Raw genomic sequence first — 24,256 nt, forward strand, 5'->3', positions numbered from 1 at the left:
AATCATTTACAAAAATAATTAAAATTTAATTTCAATCTGTAATAATTAAAAATATATAGAAATTTATATGATCCATTTAAAGAAAATAATAGTAGAATATCTTCCAAGAGATTAATAAAAAAAATTAATCAAAATAATCAAAAAAATATTTTTATAAAAGTTGAAAAAATAATTTTTATGGATACAGGAAAAATTAAAGTCAAGTTAATTTTTTTAAATAAAATTCAATATTTTTTATTTATAATATAAATAATAGTATTTATCAAGATAAATACAATAATCTAGTATATATCATTTTATACAATAGAATGACATAAATTAAATCCATAAGAATTAAATCAAATTTTAGCAGAATTTTATTATGTAAATTAAATTATGTGTTATATGTGATATTTCTCAAAATTTTATTAAAATTTCTTAAAAGAATTTTTATTATGCAATATAAATAAAATTGTAAAATATAATTTTGCTCACAAATGTTATACTTATATTATATATACTTATATAATATTATAAATTTATAAATAAAATATATTTTTATATTTAAATAAAATTTATAAATAAAATTTATATTTTTTAAATATAATAAATTATGTAGTAATATAATTATTTAATCTTAAAGTAGTGAATTATTCATACATGTATAGAACAAATATGAATATTTAAAATCATTTCTCTATTATATTTTGATTTTATTATATTTTAAATATGTATATTTTTTTATTGTGCATATACTTATAAACAGAAATTATAAAAAATATAGAATGTTTCAATTAATAAAGACTACTTAAATATTTTTTTATTCCTTTATTTTTAATGAAGCAAAAAATTTTTTATGACAATTTAAATGACTTTAAAAATAAATACCATGAAAGAAAATTTTTTTGTATTATTATTTTATTTAAATTTTTTCAAAATTATTGATATTTTTTAAAAAAAGCCTATATTTTTTTTTTAGTTTATTTTATATAAAAGATTGTATTTAAATCTGATTATAATTTGCAGATGATTTTGAATATAAAAAATGCAATTAAAGTAAAATGAAATTATAAAAAAATATTAATATGATACTTGAACTAACTATACATATAAAACTATATAATATAAAACTAAAAATGTTCTAAATAATGTCAATGATAACACTAAATTTTCTGATGTTCATTCATGAATATATATATATATATAAAATTAAATATATATATATAAAATTATATATATATATAAAATTAAAAATGTTCTAAGTAATGTCAACGATAACACTAAACTTTCTGATGTTTATTCATGAATTGTAATATTCTATTAATTATTACAGATAAAATAATAGCATAAACATAAATTATATATTTATATTTTTTGAAATGATAGATCAATATTAGTAAATTTCTTTAAAAAAATTTCTAAATTATTGAATTAATATATTCAGACTATGGATTCAATTTCATTTTTTAGATTTCTGACTTTTTTATATATATTTTAAATATATTTTCATTCACTATAAAATAAAATGAAAAAAAAAAAAATGATACAAAAAAGATTTATCAAAATTAGTTAAATTATATTATATTTTTTGTGTCATTAAAATCTAAAGGAATATTTATATGATCTTTTTTAATTAATTTATTTTGAATAATAAATATATTAAATTTAAATCATATTATCAAATTTAAAAATTATAATATCTCTATAAAAATCATATTACTATAATAATAAGAAGTGATAAAAATTTGCTTATTTGTTTATACTTTATTTGTTTCTTGAAATCTAAGTATATTATTTTTATCTTTTACATCATTTTATGGTTATTTAAATATGCTACTTATAGTATTGTTAAAAATATATCAAATGCTTTATGAAATTCAACATTAGATTAATGGAACACTATTTATAATATTTTATTAATATTGCATTAATTGTAATAGTGTTTATCAATCATGTAAATTTAGATAAAGTAAATTAAAATTTAAGAAAGATTAATATATACATTTGATATTTAGCAAGTAATAAAAATACGAAAAACAAATTTTCAACTATGTTATTATGTTCATGCTTTAACTATACTATTGTTTGTAATATAATTTTATATGATTGTTACTTATTAAAAGTTGAACTTAATTATATTCACAATTTCAAATTTAATACATATAAAGTTTTATTATATATCAAGAGTATAGAATTAGAGTATTTTTTAATATAAATGTAGCTGTTCTCTAATTTATTACTGAGCAAAACTTAAATATTATGTATTAAGTTCTACATACTTAAATATCATCGAATAATCCTCTCTGTGGAGCTACACAATTAGTATTTGCAATAAATGCTCTTGCTGTATCAGTATGTTCTTCGTAAAAATCATCAGCTTGGTAACCTCTATCATAACTATTATTTGCACCATAACTATCAACTCCAGATGCCATGCCAATATAATATTCCGTAGGATCAAAATCATGTAATAATCCAGCTCTAGCAGATTCTACTGATTCATCTCGTTTTAAAGGACGAACTATAATTTAATTAAATAAACTTTTTTTAAAACTTTTATAGTATACAAAATAATAACTGATAGTATAATTGGAAATACAATTAGGGTGATTCTATATAAAAAAATAAGTTAAAAATATAAAATAAAATTTTTTTATATGAAGATTTGTTCTAAAAAAAAATTGACTTTACATATTATTACTAAAAACACATGCACTTCATTGTATCTTGATCTCATAATTTTCTTATGATAATTATTGATCAAGAATATACATAAACATTTTTTTAATTATTTTGTTGTTTTAATTAAATGAGAAATTGATTCTTTTTTTTAATTAGTTGAAATTTGAAATTTTTTCCGAACTCTTTTGATGTGATTCCATAAATAAAAATCAAGTGCTGTAAAACAGAATACAGTAGCCAAATTTTACTATCCAATCTAGTATTAAGTTTCAAAGGAATTATATTAAATCAATTGTTTATTCTGAAAAAATTATAAATTTGATCAATTAAAAGAAAGAATCAATTTTATGATCAATTAAAACAATAGAATAATTAAAAAATATTTACAATACAATAAACATCAAATAACAAATATCAAAAAGCAAATCTGAATTGAAAGAATAAATTACAGTGAAATACATTAAATTAAATTAAGCGCATGTATATTTGGCGAATAATTAAAATTAATTTTCTTGAAAACAAAGCTTCAGAAAAAATTTTATTTTCTATTTTCTACTTATTTTTTTGATATAGATTTTCTTTTCAGTTATATTATCAATTATTAATCATTTTATATATTATATATATAGCAGCTATAAATATTTCATATATTTCCTTTTTAAACAAATAATATATAAATACCTGTATCAGTACTTTGTCTTGAGGTTCTGTAGCGAGATGAATTGGCAGCACCGCTAAATCGTTCTTGAAATTCGCGTCTTCTACACATTAAATCTTCCGCTCTTTGTCGTTTGCGTCTTTCTAAAAATATAATATATATATAAATGTAATAAATATGTAAATGTATATATGTAATAAAATAAATAAAATAATTTGAAATATTATATATGAATTAAATAATATTTGATTGTATTAAAATATTAAAATAAAATAAAATAATAATAATAATAATATAAAATAAAAAGTTTTACCTCGTTTTATTAATTCTTGACCTTCTTCAACAAGATCTGTTGTAAATTCATCATCATCAAGAAATTGTTGGAAACCTAACATAGAAAGCAATCTACTTCCTAGACTAAAATATGTTGCTAAGCAAAATGCTAAAATAGCCATTGGAAAATATACATTAAATCCATCAGATATAATAGAAATAACATCCATATGTCCCATTACCTAAATAAATGTATTATAAAATAATTTAAACTTATTACAAAAATTTAATAATTATTTGTCATTTACCTGAGTGTAATGAGTTTCCAAAATGTGAGTTTTAATAATATGCGAATCCATATGTATAAGACCCAAAAAATTCAAACACATAGGGGGTGTAAGACGACACAACATCATGCCACTAAATATTAAACTATATTCATTTGTTTGATGATGAGGGGCCAAATAATATAAATTTAATACACGAATTTTCAAAACGGTTGAATAAGCACAGTAACAAAGGTAAGCAATTATCAGCATTGATAATACCTAAAGAAAGTATATTTAATTTTATATTAATTTTTAATTTTTAAATATAATTTTGTTTAATAATATCAAATTCATGTATATATTTTTACCTCAATCGTAAAGTAATCGTAATTTTCTTTAGCTAGATTCAAAAATTGGGCAAACAGTGATAATACTGGAGATTTATTGAAAAATGTTACTTCTGACCATACTACAGCAATAGAAAGACATCCAGTACAAATAGCTACAATTTTTTGTACATAACTCTTTATGATACATTTCCAATACCATTCTAAAAATTTTAAAATATTTATAAAAAATTATAAATATTTATAAATAATAATGAATGATATATTTTATAATAATTAATATTATATTTTAATAATTATAATTATAATTATATCTTACCAATAATTGGATTATAAATAATACAAAATGGAAATGAACGATGTGTAGGAAAAGTTGGTTTAAATCTTCTATCATCATTTAGTTGATTTCTTGCTATATCTTCTAAATCAATTATTTTATCAACCAAAATTCCCCATTGAGTTTCTATACGTTGTAAAGTTTGCAATGCTTTTATAGTCTAAAAGAAAGAAATAAATTATTTATTATGTATATATATATTTATATATCTAATATATATGTATAATATATTTAATAAAAAACGAACTTGTCTATGTAGACGAATTAAAGCTTTTTCTGATGGTGTATCTGTTGGTGTATCATCTGGTAATTGTCTTCTATTCATTCTATCTTTTAATTCTGCTGGAATTTTTTGAAAAATTGTTTCTAAATTACAATGAAAAGGATGTCCTGGTCCAATAGAAACTGATGCTGCTTGTAAAGACTAAAAAATAAAATAAACAAAATAATTATAAAAATCAAATATTAATTAAATAAAATTAATTAAATTTAAACTACCTCAAGTATATCATCTACTGTTTCTTCCGCTTCACATTTATCCAAACTTAATTTAGCAACTTTAAAGTAGCTATAATTTAAAGTATATCCAGGTTTGCTAGCATTCCATAATCCACGAGGAACTTCCACAAGTGCATATCCAAGAAGTAATACCAATAAAAATAAACCCCATGTATTTGATGCAGATGATGCTATAGCTTTTAATTTTTGACTAAAATAAACATATACACATCATATATATATGAAAATATAATCTAATATTTATTTTTCTAAATATATTATACTAATATATTATATTAATATTATATATTCTAAATATATTATAGTTACCCATCAAGATCAAAACCAGGCTTTAATGCTATATATATTAAAAGGACACCACATATAAACAAATAACTTCCATAATATATAGCATTATCTATCAAAGCAGATTTTAATTTTCCTTGAACAGTGAAATCTCCTGCTTTTATGTAAGACTGCATGAGAGGCAATATCAACCATGTTAAACATTGTGAAGTCCAATATACAATTCTCCATAAATTTGGAAATATATGTTCTGGTACATTAGGCCAAGGTTCTTTACAAGTATGAAATGGAATTGCTGTTGTACCATCAGACATTAATTTTGTGCTATTATGAATATTTTGTTCAACACATTGTCTGAAAACAGTCTGTATAAAAATAATATGAACTTTGAATTAATTAATTTGAATTAACAATGTGTATATTATTTTGATATTATTGAAATTAATAAATATCTACTTACAGATGAAACATCTAAAGGTAAGATAAATATTATTAACAATGAAAAGTACCATGCTATGAGTACAGAGATTGTAACAATAATATGATGTCGAAAAATATTTCCATATTTATATAATAAAGTGGCAGCAAGACAAAATGCTAGCACAATTTCTGTCAAGAATATTCCAAGAACCATTTTGATTTTTAATCTTATTTTATCATAACTGAAATTATATTTATTTTTCAGTTTTTAAAACTTATTCATTTTCATTTGCATTATTATATTCTATTAGTTCTTGAATTTTTAATTCAGCATCTTTTTGCATTTTTTCTAATTTTTCTAATGTAACTGATTTTAATGGAATTAATTTAGGTTTACAAAGAATATAATCCAAATTTTCTTCCTGGTATAGCAAGCTTTGCTTAGGAAGAATAACATCAATCTTTTCTGAAGAATTATCCATTAACTCTGACATTTTGACTGGAATAAAAAAAGTTTATTAAAGTTATATATTTTAAACAGTTATTTTAAAATTTTTTTTTTAAACATTTTAAAATATATATAATAGATAATTTATCTATTATTATATATATTTCATATATATTTTGTAACTTAATTTATACAAATATTTAATATGAAATTTATTACTTTTAATATAAATCGTTTTAATATACAGTATATTGTTATATATTGTTATATAAATAAAAAATTTAACACTTTAAATACTTTTTTGATAAGACATTAAATAATGAATAAATGAAAGTAAAAAATAGTTAACAGAAGGCTAGTTATAATCACATTTCACATATTTACTTTGATATCTTTCGAAGTTATTTATATTTTAAATTACGTACATGTATATTATAACATACTTTTATCATTGAGAAATGTATTTTATCCATTTCTTTTTTTTTTTACAGTAAAATCGTTAGATATACATTGTACGATACAGTAAAAAGTATCGACGTCACATGCACACCGTCAAATTGTCATTTGCGAATAATATGATACATTATTCTGCACACAACATAGTTTACTGTAGATAGATATAAGCCATAGTATTCAACTTGGCAACATTGCTTTTGCAAATATGTAAGTAAATGAATTTATATTTTATTATTGCTGTGAATGTATCAATAGATTATAATTAATATCTTTTTAGAAAAAAATTAAATATATATAATCTTTTTAATATTTACATATATATATTATATAATTATAATAAATATTCAAAATAATATTAAAGATTTAAAATTGATATTCACATTTGAAATATTAAATATTTTTTTATTTAATAAAAACAACATAAATAAAACATTTTTAAATAAAATTACAATTTTTAATAAGCTAAATAAAAGTATATAAAGAATAACATTAAATAAGTGAGGTTAAACACTTTCGTAATTTCATAAAAAAATGTTGCTAAGAAACGACTTTTGAAGACAATTACAAACATTAAAATTACATTAAAAAAAATTAAAAATATAATTATTATAAGTATTTAAAAAATATGTAATATATATTAATATTTTATAATAACGTATTTATCTATGTAAATGTATGTATATATCATTTTTATGTAAAAATTTTATAATTTTTCTTGTTAATTTATAACTTATAATATTGTTAATTTATAATATTTTAATGAAAAAACTATGTAATATATTATTATTATTAAATTAAGTTTTGTCTTTAAATTTTACTAAATAATTATGTTATATGTGAAAAAAAAATCAATCAATTAAATGTAATTATAAAACAAATTTATATTTTATATTATTTATATATATAATATTATTACAAATATTTCTATATATATATTTATTATAATATTTCATTATAATATTATAATTTAATATATAATAATTCATTTCTATTTAAAATATATCTATATATATCATAAACATATTTATCATAAGCCTATATAATGATTAAATTAAAATTTATACTAAAATAAAAATCTAAGAAATGTTATTAATTTATTTTCACCAATGATTTGAATGTAAGATTATATGTATGAAGTAATGAAAAAAATTTTCTTTTTAAAGTTCTATATTTTTTTTATAAATATTTGAATAATAAATTTATTTAAACGATTAAATAATGAAATTAAATGCATTGATAATGTGAAATTTATTTATCATTCAACTCATAATATGTTTAAAAGTAAAAATCAAAATATAATAAAAAATATTATATAACCATTTCACATATTCTAAAATATAAAACAATTTTGAGATTATAAAATATAATATATACTAAAATAATATTAACTTATAAATAGCTTTCATTATGGTATTATTCAATTAATACAAGATATTGTTTTAATATATAAATTTATAATGATTTAATACATTTTTATTATTTAATTTAACATAATAACATTAATGAGCTAGTTAAAATAAAATGTAATAATACAAGTTTACGTTTACAATGTATAAATCACTGTATGAGTGCATCCTGATGTTTCCTGTTACATGTACCATTCTTTCTCGCGGAATGATTAGTTATTTCATAAAGTTTATCTTTTTATAGGTACCATGTTATAAATATATGTTATTTTTGTTTCATATTTTTTTTCATAGTCATATGAATGTACACATAATCTATGATTCTCATTGAGCTTTAAGTGAATTTCATTTTAATAATCTAACTGATTTTGGACATAACATGACAACAGTCACAAACATGTAGCAAGCTAGGATTACAACATAAGGTAACTGATTGCTGTAAGATTCATTTTATTGGCTAAGGAGTGTTCTTATTTCTTTGTGCATATGGCAAAGGAAATCAACATAACTTGGACTTCCATCGTTTTCTCTATCTTCAATCAAGAAATGACGTAATACAATTTCTAATTTTTCACGTTGTCTTACTATAGTTAACTGGAAGATGTAATAAAATATAAGTTTCATGAAATTTTTAATGCATTTCATATTTTTTTAATTTACTTACCCTCATACAACGATGCCTTTCCATACGTACGCGATTAATGATATCAGAAATTCGTTTATTTAGTGGAGTATCTAATACTGGCAGTGCAGTACAGTCTGTATCAATTTGAACTACTGATGGAACACCAAATACTGCTTGTACCCATTGTGGAGAAAGTGCCAGGCCTAACCATAAAAACATATGGATACTATTTTCTAAAATAAAAAATATAAAACAAATATGAATATGATTTAAAACTGAAAAATTTTTTCAATGGAATAAGAAATAATATTATACCAAGTAAGTACGCGCCATCATCAGTGAATTTATCAATAGAACAACGTAACATTTGTGGCAATTCTGTATCTTGTAAATCAACATCATGTAAAGGAAGTAATCTCGGATAAATATACACAACTGATATAGAAATTGGCATAGTTGCAACTGCTTGCATAACAAAAGATCTATCATCAATAGACATATCAGCACCTGAAAAATTGAATTTATAGTGTTGACCGCATCGAATAAAAAATTAAAAAATAATTAAAAATAAAATTATGTACCTCCAGATAATGCATCACTTTTTAATAATGAATTAATGTAAAGTGGAAGCAATTTCATACATTCTGGTAATATTAATTGGCCAGCATTAGATGGTGAAGCACAATGCTTTCGATATGCAGCTAATATATTTGCACATCTTGCAATTAAATTATCTTTTACAGTTTTTGGAGTTGATTCAATTAATTTAAAAACACCTAAAAAAATTTTAATTGAATAATATTTGATGAAATAAATTTTTAATGAAATAAATAAGAATTATTAATAATTATTCTACTTTGTTTCGAGAAGTAATTTATGATTGCGTCTAAATCACATGCACGGTATAATTCTGCCATTTGAGATGATGTTTTTAAACTAAGATTAATAATACGCAATCTTCTAATTCCACTGCATGAAGTGTACAATAAAGCTGCTTGAATATATACACCTTCATCATCTGTTAATTTATCGTCATGCTTTACTTCGATAGCAATGGCCTAAAATATTAAATTAATTTTTATTATATCTTTAATATGATAAAATAAAAAAATCAAATTATTTTTTTTTATATATAATATAATTATATTACAATAATTATATAATATAAATAAAATTTTACCTTATTACAATCTATACTAGCCAATTCCATATCTGTAGTGTTTGACATAAAGAAGTGACCAAAAAAATCAGTTGCCCGAACACCAGTAGATGTACGTACGCGCATAATGGCATCAAATGCAATTGGTCTACTAATGTTATTAATAACATCCGAAATTAAACGATCACCGTCTATATCAGCCTAAAGAATTAAAAAAATTCTAATATGATATATGTATATATTTTATTTACATTATAATAATAATTAATTTTATCTTTATTACCTGAAAGTAAGTATATTTATAAACTTCTCCACCAGTCAACCTAGCTATTTGTCCTATTGTCGCAACATCTACATATGAATTATTGAAAACAAACAAATCTACGGAACATCCCATGCCCACACATTCCTGACCTAGATTGTTATAAATGTTATTTTGTGGAGCTGAAAAAATAGATTAACTTAAAAATATTTGAAAATATTTATTATTATTATTATTTAGAAAATATCTATTAATTTAAAAATAAAAAACTTACCTAATACGGTTTTTTCTTTTTCTGTACCAAGAATTTTCCGATCATCACGATTTTTTAGTTTACCAGGTGCATCAGCAATAGGTAAAGAAGAATGGAAAACCATTAATTTCCCAGCACAATCTGAAGCCTTAATTATTCGATTAAAATTAATAGTCTATATATTAAGATAAGTAATAATTAATTAATCCATATATTAAGATTTTATTTTATATTATTTATTATAATATTTATTATTATAAAATTATGTTATTTATTTTAAAAAATACCTTTAATGCTTCTAATCCAGCCTGTATGGCTGGTGCAAGGATTGTTTCTGTTTCACGTGTATTTGCAAACATTGCTGGTATTTGTGTCATTAAACTGTCGATAACAGATTCACTTTCTTCAACATCGCATAAAAATCCATCAAGAAGTGGCATAAAAACATCTTGTACATCTCCCACAACCATCATTTGCGGTTGAGCGAGACAAGAATTAATATTGTAAAAGTGCACTGTATTATTATATGTTATAAATCCTACTTTCATATTTGTTTTTGATTGACCAGCATCAATAGGTAAATGTCGCAAAATTGACTTCATTTGCATACAAAGTAAATTAACTAAACCAGATTTAACTGTGTTATATGATACATCAATCACGAACACAATAGCTGGTGGTTTTGGAAAAGTATTATTCTAAAATAAATATTTTCAAAATAAATACCATTAAAATTAAATACTTTAAAAATTTTTTTTATCTTACTCTGCAATAATCCTTAGTAGCAATATATTCATATGTTCCTAACATTAATTCTGGTCTTTCATAACGATCCATACGTTGACCAGTATGATCCAAATGTTGAAAATATTCTGCTGGAACTACATTAAAAACAAAAAATAATAATTGTACAAAACAAAAAAGCTTAAGAAAATAATTTCGTACCCTCGGTTGTTGCTTTACAAAACATGCATTGAAATCTTCTGCCTGCATCAATAAATTGCATAAATGGACTCATGTATGCTTTACATCGTACACAACGCACTGGACCAATTTCACCCATATCTACAATAGGTGGTTCATATTCTTCTTCTACTATACGAGCCATTGGACTTATTATTAGACCAAATGGAACATTCGTCTAAAAATACAAATTATTTTAAAGAATATACAAAATTAAACTAAATAATTTGATGTACAGATTCAATGTACTTGTTTTATAATATCTGTCGTGGTAGGAACAGTATACATAGTAGATCTAATATATCTAGGAGATGCATTTCCTTGATCCTGCGTTACAAATTTGGTGGTTACTAATGGTGGAACCAAACCCTTTTGATTAGTTACAAATACACCACCTCTTGCGCGTTGATCATCTTGAATTACTTGAATCTTTGAAAATATATTTAAAATTAATCTAAAGAACCAAATCAAATTGTAACAAATTGTAATTTTGAATTAATTTCTTACTGGACTTGGCATTTGTTCAGGATCTAAACGTCTAGTTTGTTGTGGTTGCATGCCTGATTGATATCTACCTGTTACACTTGGTGTACCACCTTGATATGAACTTCTTTGAGCATTATATATATCCTGTATGAAGTAAAAAAAAAATATTTGTAATATGATTGATTATAATAAATTTTATAATTATGTTATTTTTCAAATATACATTATTATAGCCTTGATATCCTGTATGTTGATAGTTTGGCATTGCACTAGTTGGACTACGACTAATTCCTGCAGGATTTCCTATATGTTGTCCTTGTATTGGTGGTCCAGATGTATATGATCTTTGACCAGATTGTGATAAAGTTGCACCAGAATTTATCATTTGTCCTGCTGTTTGACCAGGTAATGGAGGCATTTGTGAACCAGATAAATTTTGTGGTCCTAACATTGGTGGTCTAAATCCTTGTTGATTCATTAATGAAGATTGAGCAACATTTTGTTGACCAGACATTGAGGATGGATGTATATTTTGTTGATTTGTTAATGGAGGACCAGATAAATTAGAGATAGGCATATTTTGCGATTCTGGAAAAGAATGACCAGGCTTTTGATGTCCTTGTAATGAAGAATAATGCTGTCCTGGTAATGATGGTGTAGAAAGTGAAGGTCCAGATAAATTTTGTTGAGTTTGTAATAGTGGATTTGACAAATTCTGTTTTGATAGTGATGGTCCAATTAAATTTTGCCCATGTGCTCCTTGCATAAGCATATCTTTATGCGTTTGTTGATTTGATAATGGAGGCCCTGATAAATTTGGTTGTCCCGATATTATTGGATTAGAAAAATTTTGTCCAGGTAAAGATGAAGTAGAAGATACATTTTGTTGTCCTTGTAATAATGCAATTTTAGATCTTTGTCCTATTGATGGCCTAGGAAAATTTGATTGTTCAGATGTGTCAGTAACATTCAATTGAGCAGATTGATGTTGATTTGAAGGCATTCCTGCATTGAACACTTGTTCAGTTGGTAAAGTTTGTCCAGGATAATAATTGCCAGAAGTAGTTCCTGTAGAATGTCCTGAAAATGGAAGACCAGTAAGCTGTGGTGTAGAAGTTTTTAAAGTTGTCTTCTGCTCTTGCACATTTGTCCCAGAAATAGGTGGTCCAGATTTTCCACCAGGATCAGTTTGTCCTGTTGAACCTATTAAAATAAAATAAATTTAATTTCTTATTGATTATTAATCTTATTGATCTTATTGATTATTATTAACAGTAAATTCATTAGCCTTTATTTTACCAATTTTAATAATTTTAAAAAATTTATAAAAATTTCATTTTAAACAATTTTTTTTTTCATTTATATATAATCAATGTTCGGTTATTCATAATTTTTTTTTACTATATATTAAATTCTGCTTATTTTCATGACAATGTATGTGACAATATGCAATCTTCATATCAAAATGTGAAAATAAAATATAAAAAAATTTTTGAGTGATCGAAATTGATTGTTATATGAAATATATATGAAATTGAAAGTTATAATAATAGGAATATTAGTATTTACCAATTTTTATAATTGTATATATATTGTATATATATTTTTTATTAAATATTAAATATCTTGAACTATCTTGAATTATGTTAAATTATTATTATTTATAGCAAAAAATGTTTTGATGTTATTAAATAACTTCAAGAGGTATATACCGACTTATTAATTTTTTATAGGATGTTTTTATTACATATATTAAGAACATATATAAAGATCAATTTTTATTTTTTAAATAAATCTTTATATTTTTTTATGCACCAATCGATGCAATTTTTAATTTTCTATAATGTCGAAAAATGATTATTATGAGATTTTAATATAATTTTTAATATAATTTTAATATAAATATTGTTAAGAAAACTTTCCATTCTTTGTAAATGTAATCTCATCTGTGATCATTTTTTAAAAAATCAATATCTTCAGAGAAAGTTTATTAAGAAAATTTTACACAATAAAAATTATTATTAGTTTTTGAACTTTAGAAAAGTAATATATATGAAATTTATGTTTATAAAATATTTGTATAATGTCCAGATTGTCTTTCAATTTTACTATAATTCAAAGATGTACTTAATATAACTATAGCTAAAACTGCAATTTCATTTGGATTGTTTGTCACTATCTAATATCGGAGAGATTTTTCATAATTCCTCAAACTGAAATGAAAATTTAAAAACATTAAAATTCAACAATATGGATGATTTCTATTAGAAAATTTTTCCATATACAATCATTTCACATGTGATGCATTTTATTTTTACAATTATTCATCAAATTAAGTCAGTTAAATATTTGTATCAAAATAATAATATTGAACTTTTTGAATATTTATATTTCATAACACTGTAGATCATATTTTTGCAGTAATATAAAAATCATTTTTTTAACATATATCAAAATATCTTCTAAACTAATCTTTTATATATGAATTAATACTTTTTTATAGAATTAAAAACTGCATTGATTGATATATAAAAAAAAATAGTTTTGATTAAAAAAATGAAAATTGATATATCCTTAATACATCTTCAAAAAAATTAATAACATAAAAATAATAACATAATATATTTTTTGAAATCATTTAATATTTTTTCCATCAAAACATTTCTTGTGAATAATAATGATATAATTCAAGATGGTAATATTTAGTAAGATCCTTTATATATATATATATATATATATATTTATGTATATGTATCATGAAAAAATTGTAAAAAAATCTGATTTTTTAAATAAATAATTTTTTGATTTTTATTCACTCATTATATATATTATTTATAATACTATCTTTATGCATTTATATATAAATAGTACAAAAATTTTTGTAAATAAATTTAAAATTAAAATTAATTATATATATATAAGAAATAAGAAATCAAAACAACATATTTCATGCTTATTAAAATCAAGAACTAATCAATTAATTGACATTATAGTTTTAATTAAGTTTTTTTATTCTTACCACTTCCTGATAATGTTTCTAATGCATTATTAAAGCCATTTACATTTGAAGGTGTAGATATTGTAGGACTGCTTTTTCCAGTTAGAGGTGGTGGTGGAAAATTTTGCTATAATATATAATGTGAATTAATGTATCAAGTAATTTATAACTATATATTATAAATATATATATGTAATATATATAAATATACACAATTACCACTGATGGTGGTCTTTGTTGATCCCCCAAAGATATATTTGACATTTGATTAATTATATTATTTTGACTTGTTGTAGGTGGCATTATATGTGGATTATTTGCAGATAATTCAAATTGAGTATTTCCTAAAGAAAAAATATATTATTATAAATATGAGAATATTATTTAAAACAAGAGTAAAAGTAAATCATATTACCTTGTGTTTGTATATTGTTCATATAATATGGTGTTTGAGACTGATGTAAATTAGAAAGGGGAGATCCTTGCATTGATTTTTGAGAAGTATATACTTGAGAATTTATTGGAGGCCCTTTTAATAAATTTGGTGGAATATTAGAATTTACTTCTCCATAAGGAGATGAAGTTGGTGGAACAGGAAAATAACTAGGTTGTTGTTGTTGTTGTTGTTGTGATTGTTGTTGCTGTTGTGACTGTTGCTGTATATATTGTGGATTCATTTTTATCCTAAAAAAAACAATACATTATTTTAATTTTTTTTTATATAATTTTAATTAAATTAAATTTTCATAAATAATTGTATACAAAATAAATTTATATTTATGTTTTCAATAAAAATATATAGTTTTAAAACTAAATTAAATAATTCTAATATTAAATTTTTTAATTTCATTAAAAAAAACACCCACAAATTATATTTATTAAAAATAACAAGTATATTTATTGAGAAACATAATTTTAATCCATAAACTGAAGTTGCGCACAAATATAAATCATATATTCGATAGTGTAATTATAAATTTATGTAAATTAGAAATAGAAGTTCAAAATATGCTACATATTGACAGACGTAAGATAACCTATACATATTAAGGATATGATTATTATACACAATATTAATCCTTAATTTTACGTGAATTTTATGCTTTAATTACTTAAAAATTTTTGTTTTATATAATAAATTACTGATAAATATTAATTTAGAATAGTAAAATAAAATAAGCCATTTTGCACACAGTAATACTTCTAAACGAGGTATTCGATGAGTAATTTGCAAAATGCTTATGAAATTTAAACTACTTACGTTGTGTCATTAAACGCATTTGAACCATAACAAAAGTTAATATTTCCACAAATGTTTACACTAAATGAAGAAAATGTATTTCGCTGCAATAGTGACTGCTGCCGATGCCACGTAAGGTGGCATTGCGCATGCGCTTAATGCACGCTGACGAGACACGTCATAATAAAAAATTAGAGCATTGTAAAAGGTAAATTTAAGTAGAAATATAAATCTATTTTATTTTAGCATATAATTTTATTATTGTAATAAAATTAGTAAAAGAGAACAAAATGTAAATAATCAATAATTAATAAATTATTTACATTTATTTTACATAAAATATTATTTTTTGTAATTTTATTGCTGATCAGTTGGTATTTATATAAGCACAATATTTAAAAAAATTACAAGATCACTACACTTATAAATAAAATGATAAGTTCGAATATTTGATAAGTAAATTCAAGGAATATCCTTATTTGATTCTGCATAACTATACTGCAATATTAAAATATATAATAAATATTTATATAAATATATATACAAATAAATACACATGCAATAAATATATACACAAATAATATTTTTAAATTACCTTTAGAGTTAAATTGTGATATGAATATATTAAGTAAATAACCTTAATTAAATTAATGATACTCCATACAAAACTAAGTATTACATCAACCGTATAAAGTCGATCATTAATATGTATATATATAATACACATATCTAAACAAATATATGCAATATATATTATTGATAAAACATTAAATCTAAAGTTATATGATTCATTTAAAAGTGATATCGTTCTGCATAATTCGAATTGTATATATTTTAATAAGTTGTATCTAGAAGCTAAATATTAATATAAACAATTTGTCTCAAGATAAAATTATTTATAAAGATTTATTAAAAACTTAGATTTATTAAGATTTAAAAACATACTATTATTTATATTAGATGTCTTGGAGATGGAAATGAAAGTTTTTCCTTTTGTAATAATATTTAGCATTGTATTTATCTGTATAAATCTAATTTTGATTTTATTCATAAAAATGGAAAAACTACATATTATAATAACATTAACAAAATCGGGTATTCGATCAAATATCCACATTAAGACATATAAAAAATTTGCATTGTTGTCTAATAATCCATAATAATCCAGTAAATTACATGTTATTACTATAAATATCACACTAATAATTCTAACAATATCATTTTTCATACATAATGTATGATCAATCTCTATATTTAAGAATTTTAAGTTTTTATCAATGCTATTTATATATTCGAATGCTCTTTTTATTTTTAAACTCTGACGCATACTTGAAATTATTATCAAAGAAAATAAAAATAAGTTTAGGACAAATCGAAATTTTCTAAGTATAAACGTATTATTTATAAGAAAAAGTTTTTGCATTATATCAACCATATAATAAAATTGTAAATAAAGACGAAGACTCGCATAGGATACTATTAATATGAATATATAAATGTAATTTGTACATGAAGTTTTGGAAAATTTTATAGGATATAAACCTGTAAAAAGAAAAAGATTTAAAATCGGATATTATAATATAATTATAATAATAATAATAAAAAATATAAATTTTTATTATTCTATACTTATATTTACTACGTTATTATATCATAATTTTTATTATTTATTTAATATTTTACCTAAAAGTTTTATTAAACTCAGTAATAACCAAGATTCTTCGTAAATATTGGAAGGATGAAATAATTTCATGACTATGTGTTTCCACGATAATAATTATGACTAAATTTAAATGGAATTTCATATTATGTTATATTTCATTATTATTATTTCATGCATTAAATTTTACTTGCATGTTAGTTAATATTGAATAATTAATTAGAAACTTTACATGCGATTTGTGACATACAATTTGTGACGTATACAAGTATACATATAATTGCTTATAAATATTTATCTTTTATATGTTATCTTTTTTATTACAAATACAACCTACAAATTATATAAATTGTAAAAATATATAGTACAATTAATATATATTTGATTTATTTAATTACTTACATAATTATACATACTATATATACTATATATACTATTCTACATAATTATATTTTATTATAATTATTTTAATATCATTATATTTTAATAGTATATTTTAATGAAATTAATTATATTATGACGCTTCTATATTTTATTTCATGATATAACTGAATGGTTTATACGTTTTGACTTGATGAATTAATATATATATTATTAATTAATACTAATTAATACTAATAATATTAATTATATTATTAATCTAAATTAATTTTATTATTATGTAATATTTAGATGTGATATAATTTTAGATATGATTAATTGTCTTGAAGTAAAGATAAAATCATGACATGGTTTTCATTTTATATAATTATTTTTATGAAATGCAATTTAATTATTATTATAAGTTTAAAATACATATTTTACTTTATTTTATAATTTCTTGTTTTATTAATTTTAAACAATATTAATTATATGTATTAATTATATGATGTATATTTTGTTGTTATTGTAAGTTATAATTTCGAAAAAATTAAATTTTTGAAATGTTAATAATATTCAATTTAATTATTTTCTTATAATTTATTTTAGTTTAGATAGAATAATAAATAGAATAATACATAGATGTCTAAAGAAAAATTATTTATTTATAATAATACTCAATGATTATTTATCATATACAATATGTAGTAATGTTTTATGATAATGATCGCCTTGGTTATCATATGAATTATCGAATCATAGTAAAACAATCACGTCATCGAGTACTACTACTATTATTATACGTTTTGCCATACTATTTCATTTTATATTAAAAATAAAAATGATTATATAATTTTTCTTGATTCTTTCTTTACTAGAAAAGTTTGTTATAAAAGTTTATATATATATAATGTATAATTTATTATATTGTTATATAGTGTGGTTAGATATTTTTTTATTATTTTCAGTTTTTGAAATAAATTGAAAAATATCAGTGAAAAGTTTTCGATATTTAAAAAATTTTTGTTTAATCATTATATTAAACACATTTGAAAGATAATTCACAAAATAATTTCATATCAAGAGTAACTGAATAATAAAAACACAAAATATTTCTAAAGTTGAAAAATTGTAATTATTTTTAAAATTGATTTTTACAAAAATTATATAGATATATAATATATAGATATATAATATATCTAAGAAAAAAAAAATGAAAAAGATAGTAAATTGGTAAATTTCTGTTGACAAACATGAAGAATATTTCTAAAAATATGTAAGTAATATATTGTATTTTGTTATATTGATTTCTTATTTTCGTAAAAATGATTTATAAATTTATAAATTTTTAATTCAAAAGGAATTTGTCTGTTCTTATAATATTTATAAATATAAGAATGACTAATTCTATAATTAATAATATAATATAAATTAATATATAATATATATATAATATAAATTTATATTAATATAAATTAATATATGGAAAACTAGTTTTCGATTGAAGCACTAAATTTATTAAATCTTTATTATATAGTTTTATAAATTTTATGTTCAAAATCTGAATGGTTTTAATTATTGAAATTTAATGGTTCAAAATTAATATTATTTGTGTATGAATTTTCATATTTCTAGAGATTTTAATTACATAAGAGTAACCGCTAAATATTTATCCAATTAAATAATGAAAATACCAATAAACGCTAGAATTAAATCGATTTTTGATTGATTTTAAAGAATTCAAATCATATTATTTAATTATTTTTAATTGAATCATAGTAACATAATTGTAAAAAGAGAAAGAAAAAAAGAGAATTAAATTCTAATTTAAATTTAATTCAAAATTTAATGATTAGATGCAAAAAATAGGATATTATAATATATTTATGATAATATACTTTAAATAACAAATAATGATATAATAATTGTATATAAAATTCTTTAAATAAAAGATAACTTGAATTTGATGATATTTCCATCTTTCAAACAGATAGAATGAAAATCTAATATGGCGTTATATAACTTATAAATATTCCTATATAAATCTCAAACTTTATGTAAATAACTTTTGAATCATTGAATTTTAGTTTATATAAAAATTATCAAAATGATTAAATTTTATTTTGAGGTTTATTTTTTTAGATCTTTTAATAGTTTTTAATAAATAAAATTCAAAAATATTGTATTTAAAATCCACTTCAAAAACTATTTATTATATTTAATATTTGACAGATTATTTGTATATAATAATTAATTTTTATCTACAATTCATCCAATGAGCGTAGTTATATTGCTACATATGGTTATATATATAATCAAATTCTATTACAAATATATATGATATAATTACAATAATTTTTTGTTCGAATCAATTTAATATTGAAAAAAAAATAATTTATTAAATTTATAATTATTTTTAAACCGGGAAAAGGATCTATTTTCAATCTTGTTGCTATTTGAATGAAATTGTTTTTATAAGTCAAATAAGTTACTTTTATCAGATATTTTGAAGATGAACCTCAATCGTTGTCACTTATATATAGATAATGACTTCTTATTGAACAAACTGTGGATATAAACCAATATGGCATTCTAGTAACTGAATAAAAACTTAAAACTTAAAAAACACTAATTTTACATATGAAATCACTTTTGAACCAGTGAACTTAAAATTAATATTTTTGAATTCTACTTGTCAAAAATTATTAGAAAGCATAAAAAGAAGTTAATAATTTCTAATTTTATAAAATAAAGTTTTGTCAATTCAATATATAAAAAAAACAATATATTATATCAGTATTATATATCTAACTTAATATTTATTTGCTAGTAATAAAATATTATTTCCTAGTAATTTATATGATCGAAGTTGTTGATCTTGAAATATGTTATGATAATAGGAATATTGTGATTATAAACATATGTTAATATGTTTGATTGTATTCTATAAGTAAATACGGTTATAAATGTCAAATCCAATATTAACACTAATTTTAAAGAAATTTTTTATTATTTATTTATTTTTGCTAATTCATTTAATTTAAATTTGAAAAAATCAGAAATGAGTGAAGAAATGACAAGTAATTTATTTTAGTATAATATATTTATATAATTTACTAATATAGTTAATAATATATTTATATAATTTTCTATTATAAATTTTTTATATTATATTTTTTGCATTTATATTATCAATCTGATAACATATGTTATGAAAAAATAAATTTATATTATATTAATATAAAATATTTCAATGTTCTTACATAATTTTATTTTGTAGATCAAAATCTTTCTTTACAAAAAGTTTTATTACCTGGTCATGATCCTGGATGGAATGATCCTCCGAAATGGGCATATTCTATGGCACAAAGTTCTATAACTCCTACTAAACGAATGTTAAATAAAAGAGTAGCATTTCCTATGACATCTATACAAACTAAAGATAAAGAATCTTCTTTAAACAAACCATTAAATATGCCTCCACCAATACAATCTGCAATTAATTTAACAACAGCATCACATCCTCCATTATTATGTCCTTCAAATAAAAGTAATTTGAAAGGAATGAATGAAATAAATATTAACAAAGAGGAGACATTAAATAATGTCTTGATAAATTTAGAAGCTGTAATTAATGAACATATATCTGAAAAAAATAGTGCTGAAGAAGTAAAGAAAAAATTAGATATATTAAAAACTGCATGGCTTGAAGATAAACTAAACAATGTGATATATAAGAATATTTTAGATTTATCTACAGGTTAGTAAAATAAATTATTAAGTATTATTACTAATATTATAATATAATATTATAATTATATTTGAAAATAGAAAAATAATAAAAAAATATTTTCAGCTTTACGAGAAGGGAATATTGAAAAAGCTGATGAAATACATATTGCATTAATGATGTATCATGCTAATCTATGTAATACATGGATACCCGGAATTAGACATATTATTTTAGGATTAAAAACCAAAATGAAAAGCTCAAATATTACATATTCTCAAAGTTCAGAATCAAATTTATTATTAACTGAAAGAAACGAATAAGTAGAATTTTTTCAGGAACAATATTTTTATGTATAATGAACATTACTTCTTTATTTATATAATTTTACATATTAATTAATCTTATTAAAAATAGTAAAGAAAACTACGAATATTATCAATATAACAAATTTTATTATAATTATACAATAAAACTAATTAAATCAATTTCATATAATGTTTATTATATTTTTGACGATTATCAATAACGGAAGTTTATTATAATATAAACATAATAGATTTTATAATATTGATATTCAAATAGTAAAAAATTAATATTGTGGCAATATATATATATGTTCAATAAAATTGAAAATGTGAATATCATTATTACATATTTTATTAAAATATGTAATTAAATTATAATATAATTTTTCATGCTAAGTTTGATATATAATTTTCTGTATATATATATATATATATATATTTCTGAATATTTAGCACTTTTACATAGCGTAAATTTAATAAAAATTATTGATTAGCAAAGTCTGTAAGTTAAAATATTTATCAATTTTATTTATATATATACATATATGAGGTGTTAACATATTTGTGAAACACTTTTCGAGGATCGATTTTAAAAGTAAAAACAAATATAAAAGTTAATATATGTATATACAAAAATATCGACTAATGCCATTAATGAAGTTACAAAATAATTTAAGTTTGTGTTACGAAATGAAACAGAGATAGAATAAAATAATTTTATCTCTGTTAGTTATATTATCTCCTTTCACTCTGTTTTTGCTTCTCTATATCGAATTTAATAAACTTAAATTGCGTATTATTTAATAAAAAAAGGCTTAACCGATATTTTTATATATCTAAGTTTATTTCTTAATCGATCTTCTAAAATTCTATTTAATGAATAGTATATTAACACCCTATAATTTCAATATAATGATTATGAATTATTTTGTTACGCACGCGTGTTTAAATGTAAATGTAAATGTAAGCAGAAATAAATTATAATTTTAATTAAAGTCGATATTATTTAATAATCATAAATATTTAATATTATCAATATATAAAAAATTATATAAATTTTAATTATTGAATATATCAGTAAATTAATAATGATTCATAATTGGAATGATTCATTGAATTCATCGTTTAGCAATATCAAGCAAAATAATAAAAAATCAGTTTTGTTTTTAGTTCTTAAAAAAAAATGGAATGTTTTCTTAAATATGGTAAATGAAAATCTTAAAACTTAGAGCTTTAAAATTTAATTGGAATCAATCAGAATTGTTTTATTATACATTATACGTAATATATACGATTTTAGAAGGAAAAATTAAAACATTTTTGAAGGATTATTTTGTGAATACAAGTTATTCAATACTCATTAATTATGTAACATTTTTATTGAATCATGATATGCATGATTAATGCTCTAGTTTATCGAATGTTGCGAATGTTTTCAACTTTTATACATATTCTTTATTATATAAAAAGCAATTTTATTATAATAAATAAGAGAAATGATTGTATGAAAATGACGTGTTATATATAAATGAATGCAATTATTTGAAATCCGTGAATATATCGAAGCAAGTTGATTATATTTATCTCAATCAATTAAATGAACATATTAAAAAAAATACCTATCAAAAGTTTCATGAATATAATTAATATTTTATTAATTATAATTTAATCTTGATCGAAGTAACTATCATTATATGTTATTTGAAATTATATTTTTCATTAATTTCATTCAATGATTAATAAACATATATAAAAAAAACTATATTGACACGTATATGTAATACAGAAAATATCCTTAATATTTTTATATCACATATACACGAATGATCAATAGAATTGTTCAAAAATATACGTACATATTTTTAATTCATTTACGCATGAAAAACATTAAAATAATTTTTTTTCATTGCATTTCATTTTATTTGCTTACGATTGGTACACGGATACGAAAAATGATCAAGTCTTCTTTTATCATAAAAGTTTCTTGTATTTCTCATTTCTCTCTTATGTATATTCACAAAGGACAATTACATCTTATTTAATAACATATTCTTCGTCTAAATGTACTCTTATGTCGATAATAGTCATCGATAGCAATGATCAATTTAAATTACTCTATCACTTATTGTTTAT

At 20.7% G+C, this 24,256-nt stretch overlaps 4 protein-coding genes across 6 annotated transcripts; 1 reads left to right on the forward strand and 3 right to left on the reverse strand.

The window, feature by feature from the left end:
• Positions 1-1,731: 1,731 nt before the first annotated feature.
• On the reverse strand, positions 1,732-6,819 carry LOC107995543 (LMBR1 domain-containing protein 2 homolog). 3 transcript variants are annotated; one of them, XM_062083402.1, is made up of 11 exons: positions 6,661-6,819; positions 5,810-6,268; positions 5,374-5,714; positions 5,044-5,254; positions 4,793-4,969; positions 4,528-4,705; positions 4,230-4,411; positions 3,901-4,140; positions 3,633-3,834; positions 3,343-3,462; positions 1,732-2,500 (listed from the first exon to the last, which is right to left on the reverse strand). In XM_062083402.1, the coding sequence occupies exons 2-11, from the start codon at positions 5,981-5,983 to the stop codon at positions 2,259-2,261; spliced, it is 2,067 nt and encodes a 688-aa protein (XP_061939386.1). In that variant the 5' UTR covers positions 5,984-6,268; positions 6,661-6,819; the 3' UTR covers positions 1,732-2,258. The 3 variants fall into 3 exon arrangements, with proteins under 3 accessions (XP_061939386.1, XP_016908615.1, XP_061939387.1); XM_017053126.2 differs by having other exon boundaries at positions 6,643-6,811; XM_062083403.1 differs by having other exon boundaries at positions 6,602-6,807.
• A 1,288-nt stretch (positions 6,820-8,107) lies between these two features.
• LOC107995537 (protein transport protein Sec24C) lies at positions 8,108-16,235 on the reverse strand. Its single transcript, XM_017053115.3, has 18 exons — positions 16,087-16,235; positions 15,241-15,509; positions 15,045-15,169; positions 14,847-14,952; positions 12,051-13,030; positions 11,849-11,971; positions 11,591-11,770; positions 11,324-11,519; positions 11,144-11,259; positions 10,666-11,076; positions 10,400-10,526; positions 10,147-10,307; positions 9,885-10,064; positions 9,561-9,762; positions 9,286-9,480; positions 9,020-9,211; positions 8,744-8,937; positions 8,108-8,673 (listed from the first exon to the last, which is right to left on the reverse strand). The coding sequence occupies exons 2-18, from the start codon at positions 15,500-15,502 to the stop codon at positions 8,530-8,532; spliced, it is 3,894 nt and encodes a 1,297-aa protein (XP_016908604.2). The 5' UTR covers positions 15,503-15,509; positions 16,087-16,235; the 3' UTR covers positions 8,108-8,529.
• LOC133667104 (uncharacterized) lies at positions 16,086-18,090 on the reverse strand. The gene is made up of 4 exons (XM_062083405.1): positions 17,749-18,090; positions 17,011-17,607; positions 16,661-16,920; positions 16,086-16,563 (listed from the first exon to the last, which is right to left on the reverse strand). The coding sequence occupies exons 1-4, from the start codon at positions 17,816-17,818 to the stop codon at positions 16,528-16,530; spliced, it is 963 nt and encodes a 320-aa protein (XP_061939389.1). The 5' UTR covers positions 17,819-18,090; the 3' UTR covers positions 16,086-16,527.
• A 2,868-nt stretch (positions 18,091-20,958) lies between these two features.
• LOC107995546 (steroid receptor RNA activator 1) lies at positions 20,959-23,118 on the forward strand. The gene is made up of 3 exons (XM_017053129.3): positions 20,959-21,165; positions 21,366-21,845; positions 21,942-23,118. The coding sequence occupies exons 1-3, from the start codon at positions 21,147-21,149 to the stop codon at positions 22,136-22,138; spliced, it is 696 nt and encodes a 231-aa protein (XP_016908618.1). The 5' UTR covers positions 20,959-21,146; the 3' UTR covers positions 22,139-23,118.
• The last annotated feature ends 1,138 nt before the right edge of the window (positions 23,119-24,256 follow it).

The sequence above is a fragment of the Apis cerana genome, linkage group LG12 (genome assembly GCF_029169275.1).
Source record: "Apis cerana isolate GH-2021 linkage group LG12, AcerK_1.0, whole genome shotgun sequence".
NCBI classification, from domain to species: Eukaryota; Metazoa; Arthropoda; class Insecta; order Hymenoptera; family Apidae; genus Apis; species Apis cerana.

Coding starts and splice junctions, on each gene's coding strand:
- LOC107995543 (XM_062083402.1), bottom strand. CDS start 5,983: ATGGTTCTTGGAATATTCTTGACAGAAATTGTGCTAGCATTTTGTCTT. Junction 4,970..5,043: donor CAGTAGATGATATACTTGAG/GTAGTTTAAATT, acceptor TTTATTTTTTAG/TCTTTACAAGCAGCATCAGT. Junction 4,412..4,527: donor TATTTATAATCCAATTATTG/GTAAGATATAAT, acceptor TAAAATTTTTAG/AATGGTATTGGAAATGTATC.
- LOC107995537 (XM_017053115.3), bottom strand. CDS start 15,502: ATGAATCCACAATATATACAGCAACAGTCACAACAGCAACAACAATCA. Junction 11,771..11,848: donor CTGAACAAATGCCAAGTCCA/GTAAGAAATTAA, acceptor ATATTTTCAAAG/ATTCAAGTAATTCAAGATGA. Junction 9,481..9,560: donor AAATTACTTCTCGAAACAAA/GTAGAATAATTA, acceptor AAATTTTTTTAG/GTGTTTTTAAATTAATTGAA.
- LOC133667104 (XM_062083405.1), bottom strand. CDS start 17,818: ATGAAATTATTTCATCCTTCCAATATTTACGAAGAATCTTGGTTATTA. Junction 16,921..17,010: donor GACATCTAATATAAATAATA/GTATGTTTTTAA, acceptor ATTAATATTTAG/CTTCTAGATACAACTTATTA. Junction 16,564..16,660: donor ATCACAATTTAACTCTAAAG/GTAATTTAAAAA, acceptor TTAATATTGCAG/TATAGTTATGCAGAATCAAA.
- LOC107995546 (XM_017053129.3), top strand. Junction 21,846..21,941: donor TATTTTAGATTTATCTACAG/GTTAGTAAAATA, acceptor AAATATTTTCAG/CTTTACGAGAAGGGAATATT.